Raw genomic sequence first — 14,059 nt, 5'->3', positions numbered from 1 at the left:
CTGGATATTTGGATGAAAATAGAACTCTCGTATGGGGGGGTACTTCAGTCCACTCAGACAGCTGACCAAAGGAAAATCTCAGGATGTCTACTTCTTTAATGAACCGATGCTGAAAAACCCCCTAGTTGCTTTTATGGACATTGAGACAATAGAATTTCTTCAAACGCATTATAAAACCACTGTAATCTTAAGTAGACAGTCAACACAGCCCTCTTCTTGTGCTCAGAATATGTCGTTGGTTTCCTGAGGACTAATTTCAGCTTGTGGGTCACAAACTTCCCCACGTCTGCAAATGTAGTTTAGAACATAATGGCTGAAAGGTTTGTCAGCACTGAGAGCTCACATTGGAAGAGCCCTGTACAGTGTAATCAGATATAATTACCGCCCTGCTCTGCTATGCAGCCACCCATTTTACTGTAGCACCCTGTTGTTAGGATTGTTACTGTTAGATAATTGTTACGCAATAAAGATTAAAATCAAGGATGAGATTTTGTGCTGGCCAGTGATACACTTGTGGAAAAAAATATTTAAATTCCGTCAGTGAAGAAGAAAGAAAAAACAGAACTAGGATCTAACAAGCAGGAAGCATCTCTCTGGTCTCTGTGACTGTCCCTCCATGAAGCCATGATTTTACTAGAGTTGATGCAACATAATCCACAACAGGCTGCAAGTAAATACTGCACGCAGCAAAGATCTCTTCCTGTGGGAACTCAGTTTGTTGTATTTAGTGTGTTAAAACTTGACCTAATGGAGATCAAGTTTTTGTTTTTTGTTTTTTCCCCCTTTTTCCCCCCAATTGTACTTGGCCAATTACCCCACTCTTCCAAGTCGTCCCGGTCGCTGCTCCACCCCCTCTGCCGAGGGCTGCAGACTACCACATGCCTCCTCGGATACATGTGGAGTCGCCAGCTGTTTCTATTCACCTGACAGTGAGGAGTTTTGCCAGGGGGATGTAGCACGTGGGAGGATCACACTACTCCCCCCATTCCCCCAGTCCCCCCGCCTCCCCGAACAGGCACCCGACCGACCAGAGGAGGCACTAGTGCAGAGACCAGGACACATACGCACATCCGGCTTCCCACCCGCAGACACAGACAATTTGTCTGTAGGGACGCCCGACCTAGCCCCGTGTTGGTAGGCCAATGGAATAGACCGCTATGCCACCCAGGCGCCCAAGTCAAGTTTTAATGCACTAAATCCATCAGCAGGCCTGAGACGGTGTCCCGACTGATGTCTATAATCAACTTCAGTCCCTCACTTGAGTCATTCCTTTTGTTCACTCCTGCACCCAGATATTTCACAATTTTCCTGAAACGCTGATACTCCATATCAAACCATAAGACATGAGATATGTCCTCATTTGTCAGCTAAATGGTAATTTGACCATGCCGTGCAATTATACTATCATTTTTCCACAAAAGTTAATAAAATTATCACGTACAAGGATTCTTAAAACTGTACAGCGTTTTAAATAGTATATAATTACTTGGCTCGCTAATATTACGACGTACTGATTTTGGCAAGCATAATGTTTGACTTAGGAACCCATACAGCAGTTTACTAGCAAGGCATGAATGCCATGCGAAATCTTTCTGTCATTTTCCTCTGCGGTAGTGAGAATCGATGCCATTTAAAAAAGGGAACTGGTTTTCTGTGGTCAAAGGTCTTTTAACTCAGCATCAGTTTGCTAAAATCTTACATCACATGGTGAATTCACCCAGTATCCTGGATATATGAATTACACTCATGTAAGCTCAGCATTAATATGCCATTACACAACTCAAAACTCAGCTTCCAGGGACAAAAACAAAATGTCAGTCGAAGTTTTAAATCCACAATGGAAGGGATATAACGCCGTGTTTGATCTAGAAAGAAAGAAAAAACCTCCAGGGAAATCAAAGAGTGCAGAATTCCAGATTAACTTTAAACCATTGAGCCCTGTGAAAGTTAAGCCACCACAGCTTCCCCGCTGTGATCTCCTCCACCCTACCCCTCTTCTTTGCCCTGTCACCCCCTTTTCAATGCCGAAGCCCGTTTCCTGCTCAAGAGAAAGGCTTAAAACCTGCAGCCAAGAACAACTGGCAGCATGAGCCACAGAAGGCTGATCTTCCCAGAAGCTCCACCTCCTAATCTGCCCCGTTTCTGGACCAGGTTTCCCAGAGAGTGACTGCTGAGAATGGACATTGATGGTCCAGGGCTGGAATAGTGAGGAAGGGTGAGGAGGCCACGTCCTGTCTATTCTGAGGTATTTAGGCCTCTGCAAACTCTGTAATATTGGATGAGTTCATGTCTTGGTTAGACTCACTGGTATTCCAAGTCTGTTCAGTAACTGGACAGCAAATAGGCCAGCTGAAACGGATATATACCGAGGAGCAACATGTTTTTCCTAAAACTTTTTTATTCTTATTTTGACAGATGTTTGACATAAAAAAGACGCCTATAACTGTTTGGTGTTACAAAAGAGCCACCAACAAATAGGCAGGAAATTCCAGAATGAAGTGTTTGTTTCTTTTTCTTTCTTTTTTTTTTTGGTTGGCTTCTGAGGTAACAGATCAGTAGATAGGTTTCACCACAACTGAAATGTAAAGGAGATAAAGAGGAGAGGATATCTGACAATTTTTTTTTTAATTTTTGCATTTTGCAACCATGGTGAAAACTATACTTTTTGAGGCAGAGAGAGAGAGAGAGGGAGAGAGAGAGAGAGAGAGAGAGAGAGAGAGAGAGAGAGAGAGAGAGAGAGAGAGAGAGAGAGAGAGAGAGAGAGAGAGAGAGAGAGAGAGAAAGAAATGATGTTGCCAATAATTTCCATGACTTCACACTTAAACCCAGCATAATGGCAGTTATAAGGCATCGCAGTCTAGATTTTATTACCCAATCACAGAATTTTAGAGCTTGACATTCAAATATTAAATTTCAAATATTATTCTAATGCCCTATGAGAAAAACAGAAAAAGTATCTGGTGTGATCACACTTGTCTCAAGTCAAAATAAAGGAACCCAAGACTTATTGTGTGACATATCAAATACAAAGCAGTACCAAAGCAGCTATGATAAATAACAGACATGCACTGTTTCAATAACCTTTCACAACCAAATAAGCTTGGTCACACAACCAACCAGATGCAGAGTCTCAGAATGGTCTCTTTTTTCAATGATGTGCCATAATGTACCAATGACGTATCACAGATTAGGGGGCAAAAGAAACCGACTACGTAAATGAAACGAAATTTTAAAAAAAAGTTAAAACAGCCTAAAGTGTCATTTCATAAAGGACTAGGCTATGTGTCTAAAAGACACAAAAAGATGCAAAGCTATTCCCCTTTAAACCTACAGCATTCCATACAAATGGTCAAAAGGTGACCTTGTAGAGCCGAAGGAACGGAGAAGACCGTAGGTTCACACTTTAGCCGTGTAGGCAACTTTCTTTAATCCACGGTAAATCAGCGAGACAAACAAAACCCACAGCTCGACTGAGCGGAGGTGGCAAGAATAACCAGAAAACTGGCTGGACAACCATAACTTAACCCTGCGTTAACCTGCCAGGGCAACCATGACTTAACCCTTAGTTCCTGGGTTGAATTCTGTCCCCAATACGTGTCCACCACATGAGCCCCCCCAGAATTCGCCCTAGTAATCGAAGTCAGGCAGGCGCGGGTGGACGACAGGCCGTCCGCGGCGGCTCCGGATAACAGGGGCCGGAGTGTCTGTGGGAGGCATTGACGCGGGCCTGTGGAGGTCGGCCTGAGGAGCAGAAGAGGCAGCTCGGGCCTCCACGGGGGGAGGAGGCGGAGCCGGGGGACGACCGCGACGAGGAGGTTGGGCTAACTCCAATGGCTGCGTCAAGTCCAGGTGTGCGGGTTTAACTCGGTCCACTGAAACATGCTCGGCCGTGCCCCCAAAATCCACCACCAGGTGCTTAGTTCCCCGTTCCAGGACGCGGAAGGGGCCGTCATAAGGGGGTTGCAGAGGGGGGCGGTGTGCGTCGTGACGGATGAACACGTAGTCCGCTGACTGCAGACCTGGGGGCACCTGGGACACCGGAGCGCCGTGTTGGGCGGTAGGGACGGGTGTGAAAGCTCTGACCCCGTCCAGCAAGGAGGCTCGTTGGTCCACAGCTGACCAGGGACGCGTTGCATTGGGCATGAAATCGCCTGGGACTCGCAGCGGCGTGCCGTACACCAGCTCCGCAGAGGAGGCTTGTAGGTCTTCCTTCGGGGCGGTCCGCAGGCCCAGCATGACCCATGGGAGCTTGTCAACCCAGTTGCAGTCCTTGAGAGTAGCCCGAAGCGCAGCCTTCATGGACCGGTGGAAGCGCTCACATAGGCCGTTCGCCTGAGGGTGGTAGGCGGTAGTGCGATGAAGCTTGACGCCCAGAGCCTCACCCACAGCATTCCATAGCTCTGAGGTAAACTGTGGCCCACGGTCAGATGAAAGGTCGGAAGGCGTACCGAAACGTGAGACCCACGACCCAATAAAAGCCCGGGCCACATCAGCAGACGTCGTGGATGCCAGGGGAACAGCTTCAGGCCAGCGCGTAGTCCTGTCCACCACAGTGAAGAGGTAGGTGAACCCATGGGAGGGGGGTAGGGGACCAACCAGGTCGACGTGGACATGGTCAAATCGTCTCTCCGGCACTGCGAAGCGTTCCAGGGGCGCCTTAATGTGGCGGTGTATCTTAGCCCGCTGACAGGCAACACACGAGTCGGCCCACGCTTTCACGTCTCTCTTAAGTCCCTCCCACACAAACTTAGCAGAGGTCAGGCGCACGGATGGCTTACCGCCTGGATGAGAGAGGCCGTGCACAGCTTCAAATACGGGGCGTCTCCAGCTGTGCGGGACGATGGGCCTGGGCTGTCCTGTGGAGACGTCACACAGGAGGGTGACACCTGTGTCGCTGAAAGGAACGTCCTGCAGGCGGAGCCCCGTGTCGGAGGCCCGGAGACGGAGGATGCTCGGGTCCGTGGCCTGGTCCGCAGCCATCTGTGCATAGTCAAGGCCTAGGTGGACCGCTCCAATCACTGCCCTAGACAGGCAGTCAGCTACCTGGTTAGACTTACCAGCGACGTGCTGGATGTCGGTAGTGAATTCCGAAATGTAGGAGAGTTGTCGCTGCTGGCGAGCGGACCATGGCTCGGCCGTCTTGGACATGGCAAACGTGAGGGGCTTGTGGTCCACGTATGCAGTAAACTCGCGGCCCTCTAGCAGGAAACGGAAATGCCGGACGGCGAGCCAGAGACCGAGGAGTTCCCTGTCAAAAGTACTATACTTGCGCTCTCGGGGTGTAAGCTGGCGACTGAAAAAGGCCAAAGGCTGCCAAGCCCCCCCCACCCACTGTTCGTGAACCGCACCAACAGCATAGTCCGATGCATCCGTGGTTATGGAAATAGGTGCTGTAGGTGAAGGATGCGCTAGCAGGGTAGCCTGGGAGAGCGCAGCTTTAGTCTCGGTGAACGCACGGTCCCGCTCTGCTGTCCAGTCGACCGCCTGGTTGGGGGACATGCCTTTCAGCGCCTCGTACAGTGGCCGGATGATAAAGGCGGCTCGAGGAATGAAGCGGTGGTAGAATGTCACCATCCCGATGAACTCCCTGAGCGCACGAGCTGTTTGGGGGCGCGGAAAGGCCGCCACCGCTTCCACCTTTGAGGGCAGGGGGACTGCCCCGTCCCCAGTGATGCGGTGCCCGAGGAAATCAATGGCTGTCAGCCCGAACCGGCACTTCGCCGGGTTGACGATCAGCCCATGCTGGCTGAGGCGTGTGAAGAGGGCATGAAGATGGGACAGGTGTTCTTCCTCGGAGGCGCTGGCGATGAGTATGTCGTCCAAATAGACGAAGATGAAATCAAGGCCACGGAGCACTGAATCCATCAGCCGCTGAAAGGACTGGGCCGCGTTTTTGAGTCCAAATGGCATTCGTAGGAATTCAAATAGGCCGAATGGGGTTGTCACCGCTGTCTTGGGGATGTCTGAGGGGTGCACGGGAACTTGATGATAACCACGGACCAGGTCGACTTTTGAGAAGACGCATTTGCCAGACAGGTTTGCAGAAAAGTCCTGGATATGCGGGACAGGATAGCGGTCAGGCGTGGTGGCGTCATTTAGTCGGCGGTAGTCCCCGCATGGGCGCCAACCTCCATCAGGCTTAGCGACGATGTGGAGTGGGGACGCCCACGGGCTGTCAGAGCGGCGGATGATCCCCATGCGTTCCAGGTGCTCGAACTCAGACTTGGCAATGGCGAGTTTGGCGGGGTCGAGACGCCTGGCTCTGGCGTAGACCGGGGGCCCCTTCGTAGCAATGTGATGCTCCACCCCATGCTTAGCGGTGGGTGCAGAGAAGGTAGGCTGGGTGAGGTCAGGGAACTCAGCGAGGAGGCGGGTGAACTTGTCTGCCTCTGAGAGAGAGTTGGCTAGACCTGCATAGGCCGCTTCCCTCCGCGTACATGCGAAGGAGGAGAAGGTTAAGGCGTCGACCAGACGGCTGTTCTGAATGTCCACTAGCAAACCGTAAGCGCACAAAAAATCAGCTCCGAGGAGGGGAAGCGTTACATTGGCCATGACGAACTCCCACGTGAAACGTTGTCCACCAAAACACAGTTCTACAGACCGCACGCCGTAGGTGTGGATAGGGCTGCCGTCAGCCGTCGCCAACTGGGGGCCCCGCTCCCCGCCCATGATGTCGACGTCAGTAGCAGGGAGCACGCTTCTCTGTGCGCCCGTGTCACAAAGAAATCGCCGACCGGAGATGGTGTCGAGGATGAAGAGTAGCCTGCTCGTATCGCCAACACTCATGGCCACTACTGAGTGTTGGCCCTCTCGTTTCCCGTCGGCCTGTAGTTGCAGGGGGAACGGCACCGTTTAGCTTTCGCACCAAATCGAGCGTGGTACATACAGAGTCCAGAGGGCTTGTAGCGGTCTGATGCTGTGGCGCCACCGTCGGGCCACGCCCGCGATGTCGGCGGGGGGCCAGTGAAGGTAGGAGCCAGCACCCCGGCATGGGAGGAACGTTGTGTAGCGACGAAGAATCGGTCAGCCTCCTTTGCCAGCTCACGGGGATCAGTGATGGTGGAGTTAGCGAGCGCAGTCTGGACGTGGGGCGGCATGTTGCGCAGAAACAGCTCCATAAACAGGAAACATGGCTTTTCTTGACCCAGTAGGTTTAACATCCTGCTCATTAGCTCCGATGGTTTGCCATCTCCCAAGCCCTGAATTGCGAAGAGGCGACGTGCTCTCTCCGTTGCTGACAGTTCAAAAGTTTCAAGGAGGAGATTTTTAAGTGCGGCGTATTTACCATCGGCCGGTGGGTTGGTTATGAAACCGCTTATCCTGGAAGCCGTAGCGCCCCCCAGCGCTGCCACTACGTAGTAGTACCTGGTCTCGTCTGCTGTTATGTCTCTGAGCGCGAACTGTGCCTCAGCCTGCGCGAACCATGTAGCCGCGGAAGACTCCCAAAACTCCGGCAGTTTAATTGCAACGGCGTTCGTAGCCATAATGTGTGTGGTTTCAGAAAACTTATCCGAAAATCACGTCGGGGTCACCAGTGTAGAGCCGAAGGAACGGAGAAGACCGTAGGTTCACACTTTAGCCGTGTAGGCAACTTTCTTTAATCCACGGTAAATCAGCGAGACAAACAAAACCCACAGCTCGACTGAGCGGAGGTGGCAAGAATAACCAGAAAACTGGCTGGACAACCATAACTTAACCCTGCGTTAACCTGCCAGGGCAACCATGACTTAACCCTTAGTTCCTGGGTTGAATTCTGTCCCCAATACGTGTCCACCACAACCTTTTAATTAAAATCATCGATCCCTCAGCAACATGACATGCTGTTAACAGCTCTATGCCCTGACCCTCGAGACAGAAGAGCGTTGGCCCTCTTTTAAAAACAAAAAGAAGGTCCAGATTTATTTAGCTGGGCCTCTATTAGTTCATGGACCCCCCCCCCCCCCCGGCCCACTTTGTGTACATACAACGGTTTCAAAACCGACTTCATTATTGCATCCAAAGATAAGGCCAGTATGCTATGGTCCCTGTCTGCCTCCCCAGCAGACTAAACGGGGATGCTCCGGTATGCACTGGTTCATTACAGCCTGCACGACAGCGCGGAGGGTCACAGCTGCCTGCAGGAGCTGCTGCAGCCGCAGCCTGTGCAACTTCACACCGTTAAGTAGGTTAAGATAGACACCCGGGACGAGAACAGGCCAAAAAGAAATAAACCCAAAAATGCATGGCCTTGATCCATACGCCTGATGCTAACTTCCAAAAAAATAAAAAAATAAAAAAGTTTAGAAAGCAGCAGAAAAGAGACAATAGGAAAAATGACCCCAAGACCCTTCCCCCTCCTCTGTCCACATCTGGTTCCACTCACAATTCGGACTTTCGTTCGTGGCATACCAGACATCAACTTGAGAAAATTCACACGTAAAAAAAACCCGTGCAGGATGATTTGGACATTGCGGACCATCATGGAAAGTGGCTAACGAGTCCACGTACACCCACGAAATGTTCACGCTAAGCGGTTTTCGAGGCTTACATGAATGGAAATGTGCTTCGCTCGGCTACGGGGGGGGGGAGCAACAGTTAACACTTCTTACCTGAAAAACTCCTCTTAAGTTCCAGACTCAAGATGAATAAATATAAAGTGCATTTGTAAAAAGGTGGGCAATTTGTCCATGTTCTCCGCGCGTTCTTGTTTCGGTGGTGGACGTTGCTGAGCATGATCACCCGCACAAGTAAAGAGGCTGAGCCGGAGCAAGTGGCGGGGCGGCCGGAGACTGGAGACTGGAGAGCGGAGACTGGAGACTGGAGACTGGAGCGACGCTGCCGTGTGTCTGCGGGGCAAGCCGACGACTGCTTCATGAATGGATCGACAACTGCGTCATCACATCACGCCTCGCCGATGCGTTTGGGCTCCACTTTGTAACCGCGATGATTACTTAAGACGTCTGATTTTAGGTAGCCCAGAGTTAAAAGAGATCCAGACTCCAATGCATGCTCAGGAAAACACCTCTCACCGCCCTAAAAAAAAAAAAAAAAAACACTAAATGAAAAACAAACTCGAATTTTTACTGTCTGCATAGGTACAATGAAATATTTTGGGATGTTACAACTGGTTTGAGTTGCTTTCAAAATGGTGTTCTCCTGCAGGATATCTTGTTGAGACTGGTTGTGCCCAAAGGGCTACAAAGGGAGAAAAAAATGTTTAGCATTATTATAAAATAATGCCAATCCCAAAGAAGCCATGCTAATCATGAACTCGACAGTTAAATTGGTGTGTATTTTTTTTATCCTTTACCTTGCGGCCATACAAACATTGGTAGAAATGACTCCCACCTACCAAACATCCACCTTATTGTTTTTTTGTTTGTTTTGTTTTTGTGTTTTTGTTTTGTAGGGAAATTATGCTCTGCATTTAACCCATCCTAGCTGTGTGGCTAGGAGCAGTGGGCAGCCGCCGTGCAGCACCCGGGGACCAACTCCACGTCGTCTTGCCATGCCTCGGTCAGGGGCGAAGACAGGAGTATTAACCCTAGCATGCGTGCCCTTTTTTTTGATGGTGGGGGAAACCGGAACACCCGGAGAAAACCCACCGCAGACACGGGGAGAACATGCAAACTCCACACAGAGGACAACCTGAGATGACCCCCAAAGTTGGACAACCCTGGGGTTCGAACCCAGGACCTTCTTGCTGTGAGGCGACAGCACTAACCATTGTGCCACCATGTTGCCCAATTGCAGATTTTTTTGGAGGCTCCTTGCCAACCACAAAGCACTCTGGGGACAGTTCCCTGGAAAGTCAATAGTAAGCAAAATAAAATGAGTCACTTTCCAACGAAACAAGAAGAGCTGCAGTTTATCATGTCATCAGCACACTGTTGGTGCCACACTGCAGGACAGCCCTCACCAGTATGTCCCTGCTGTGATGTGAGCTCCATTCTGTCCACTGAGTTGTAGCAGTCATCATCCATGATTTTTGATTGGCCAAAGTCTGTGATTTTGATCTCTCTGCAAGCTGTGTCATTCACAAGGAGGAACGGCACCCTTTAATGTATGCACTGGAGTGAGGCAGGGGTGTGTGCTGGCACTGGTACTGTTCAACATTTACCTTCTATGTGTCACAAAACGTTTTCATAAAGATCTGGAAGACAGTAGTGGGATCACAATAGACTTTAGGCTAGATGGAACCTCTCCAACATCCGAGGGTGCCAGGCAGCCACCAAGTTGTCTGCGGTGCAGGTCCTTAAGCTGCAGTACGCTGATGACTGCGCTCTTGTAGCTCACTCCAGAATACCTACAAACCATCTTTGCCGCAATCTTGAATGCCTACAGCAGGCTGGGTCTATCAGTCACCACCACCAAGACTGAGGTGTTATGCCAATGGAGGTTCAGCCCCCCACTCACTATACCTGTCTTCACTATAGAACACTAACCACTCTCAGTTGCTCCATCTTTCAAATACCTGGGCAGCATCCTTTCTGAAGGCCGCAACACTGATCATGAAACTCATAATAGAATCAAACAAGCCTCTGTAGCCTTCAGCAAACTCTGGCTTAAGGTCTTCCAAAACAAACACCTCCACCTGCTCACCAAAATTGCCATTTACAAAACCGTCTGCATCACAACTCTCCTATACAGCTGTGAAGCTTTGTTCACATACAGCCACCACCTAAGGTTGATGGAGTGGTTTTACATGAGGTGTCTGCAGCAAATCATGGGGATCATGTGGCATGACTGTGTTCCTCATGCTGAGATTCATGCTAGGATAAACTGCCACGGTCACTGAACACTAACTGTGCTGGCTTGGGCATGTCATCAGGATGCTTCAAGAACACCTGCCATGTCAAGTCCTGTGTGGACAGCTTCATCTGGGTTGCTGCTCCACAGGTGGTCAGAAGAAGTGATACAAAGACCAGCTAAAAGCATCGCTGAAGAAGTGTTGTATCGACCCCTAGACACTGGAGCAAGCTGCCATCAACTGTTCCAACTGACGGGAGATCTGCCACAGAGGTATATAACAGCTGGAAATTGAGAGGAATGTGAAAAAATGACAAAAAAGACTAAGGAGACATACAATCATGCCTGCCCCCACTAACTCAGACCTCATATGCCCAATGTGCAATAAAACTTGTGGATCAAGAATTGAACTCTGCAATCACCAAAGAACACACCATTATCGAGGGGGGATGTCAACATCGGACTCGTTGACTACCAGCAAGCATTACCTGATAAGGATAGCAAATGTTTTGTCATATGAAAGGTATCTCGGGTCAACATAGTTCAGATTTTCAACCAGACATCAGTGTTTCAGGTAAATTAACAGCTCTCCAAGTAAATATTTTATTTATTCTTCTTCAGACCTGTGAATTATGAGGTAGGCGTAGAGTTCCTACCAAGTGTAGTCTTCAAAAGACTGAATACTAACACCTAATGTGTTTGCAAACTACCGTGACAGCGATTCATTTCCTTTTCATCGACCTTGCTTGAAAACCTCACAAACGTAGAGGTTAAGTTACAAGAATTCGACAACCGACTAAAGGAAAACAAACGTTCTTTGGCATGTAGTGTCATGAGATCCGAACGCCACTAAATGCTTACGAAAACAATTTCCAGAAAACATTTGTGGAGCTAAATATGAGCTGCCCTGATAAAAGTTATTACTTTTTCTGTCTGCGTAGATACAACGAAATGTTTTTGTTTGTTGTTACAAACAAAACAACTGAAATCTATACTGTTTGGTTTATTGCCATTTCTCATGCACACTAGTCTGCGTGTAATTGGGTTGAAACTGCACAACACTATGGGGCATGCCATTGTATGCAAACTGTATGCTCGATCCAAAGATAAATATCAGCTGTATTATGCCGCCGTTAGTGAAGGGACTTCTCCATCCAAATGAGAGAGCAGTTTGTGGTGACTTGAAATTTAACAAATGAAGTAGAAAATTTGAAATGAAGTACCCAGAAGGATTTTGTGATGATGTGGAGCTCAGAGATTGGTCTCTTCTTCAGCAGCTCCAGGTTATAATCAGTGTGGTATTACAATTTAGAGTCCCGGTTTGTTGTCTCATAAACTTAAGAGTAATTTTCATGCCATTACTTCTTAAATACAACTGATCACTTAAATGATTTTTAGATCCATCTGGTCAAGCTATTGGAAACCCACTTTGGGACCCCACCGTTGCTTACACGTGAGTTCTAGCAAGAGAAGAATTTCACACTACAACGATCTAATAGCAAGGATAACGACTCCTGAAATTCAATTTTAGTATGCAAGTGGGCATCAACAGATTGATGATCAAGTATGGATGATTCACAGATTTGTATATACATCTATGTGGTACAAGACTAACACACACACACACACACACACACACACACACACACACACCTGAAATAAGCTGCCATGATGTGCATACAATTAATGTCAGAAAGCATGTGATGTTTCAGAAACAAGAATAATAAACCATCTTATATAATCCAAGACCACCAAAAACAAATTTAACCAATAGTATTTAATGGTTTATGCAACTCTCTGCTAAGGCCCAATATAACCCAACAGTACTACTGGGTAAACCAGTCCCTTGCATTTTATTGGCCAAAAAAAATTCAAACATACCTAAATAAATATGAGTGTTTCATGGTAGGGGGCCAATCAAAGTAAAAACAATTCTAATCAAAGGCAACTTGAAAAACACAATTTTCTTCATAAAACTGGTTGAATTGAAAAGTTAAAAATGTAGAAGGGATCATTCATCAACAAAGCTTCCACTTCATAGTAACACAGACTTTTAAAACCAATTCATTATAAAAACTTGAGGTGTAACACTGCCACCAACTGGAAGTTACAAGCTTTGGTCACAGGAGTTTGACAAGTAGACAAGGAAGCACGGCTACTTTGCCCTCCTTGTCACAAACTATCTGGGTCTGGAATTTAATAAGTGGGGCAAGGAGTTCCCAGAACAGGTGGGTTGGATGACAGAGTGCCATACACATTCAGGGTCAGTACAGAAACTGGCAAGACCGGTGCTCCCGACACTCAGTCAGGTTCAGGAGGCCAAGTACAAACCAAAGCTTTGAACTTGGGGAGTTCAAACTACCTTGGACCAGAATGGTGCATGCATGAGTGTGTTTATGTGTCGGTATGGGGCTTTCAACAGTCCATTCCATCTGGCAAAGCTGAAGCAGTTCTACACTTCTTTTATGTTCTTTTTTTTTGCAGAAGAATATGCCCAACACTGAAGCCCACTCTTCCATAAACGCAGTGCCATGCCCTGCTCCTTGCTGTGTGGGTAGTCTAGGGCTTTGACCCCCAGAACAATGCCAACCCCTTACAGTAAAAAGGCAGGGAGGTGGGGTTGGTGGACATGGGGGATGGAAGTTCATAGTCATCCTCTTCACTCAGCCCATGACTTCTCACCCACCCTCTGCCGGTTTCCCTGCGGATTCTCTTGGACTCAACAGGGCAAGGTGGGATGCGGTGTGGGACTTGATCAGGTGTAGCCCCCAACAGCCCCCTTTCGTTAGGTCAGTCACTTGAGAGGCAAACGAGGCTCAATTTGAGGCGCTGCTGTTGGAGCAGCTGGAGGTGGAGGCCATGGCCATACCCGAAGTACCTGAGGAGACCACTGACTTGCGGATGTGGGGCATGAGGAAAGGATCACTGGCCAGTTGGTGCACATCAATGTGGTCCTCTTTACGGTAGACCAGGCAGCGTCTTATAAAGGCCTAGAAGGAGGAAAGAGAAGGAGACAGGAATTACAATGTGAGGGACAGGGTTAGAGTGCTGCTATGCATAGTAAGAGATGGGGTTGAATACATTTATTCTTCTAAACAGGGCTGGAGGTGCAGGTTATCATGTTAAATGGGGATATTAGTTCACAGTAAACCAGGGGATACATCAAACTAGGATTCCAGTACCTTAGCTTCAGGTGTGACTACTGGTTTGGGGGGAAACTGCACCTCAGTTGCTTTCAAAATGGTGTTCTCCTGCAGGATATCTTGTTGAGACTGGTTGTGCCCAAAGGGCTACAAAGGGAGAAAAAAATGTTTAGCATTATTATAAAATA

At 48.5% G+C, this 14,059-nt stretch overlaps 1 protein-coding gene across 1 annotated transcript in view; it reads right to left on the bottom strand.

Moving 5' to 3' along the window:
• LOC130119338 (C-type mannose receptor 2-like) overlaps positions 1–8,808 on the bottom strand; it is a 47,410-nt gene extending 38,602 nt beyond the window's left edge. Inside the window, 1 exon segment of the mRNA XM_056287800.1 lies at positions 8,589–8,808. Coding sequence (XP_056143775.1) covers positions 8,589–8,712 — 124 coding nt within the window. The 5' untranslated portion in view covers positions 8,713–8,808.
• Positions 8,809–14,059: the final 5,251 nt, after the last annotated feature.

This window comes from Lampris incognitus, chromosome 10 (genome assembly GCF_029633865.1).
Source record: "Lampris incognitus isolate fLamInc1 chromosome 10, fLamInc1.hap2, whole genome shotgun sequence".
Lineage (NCBI taxonomy): Eukaryota > Metazoa > Chordata > Actinopteri > Lampriformes > Lampridae > Lampris > Lampris incognitus.
This window is presented reverse-complemented; position numbering and strand designations above follow the sequence as displayed.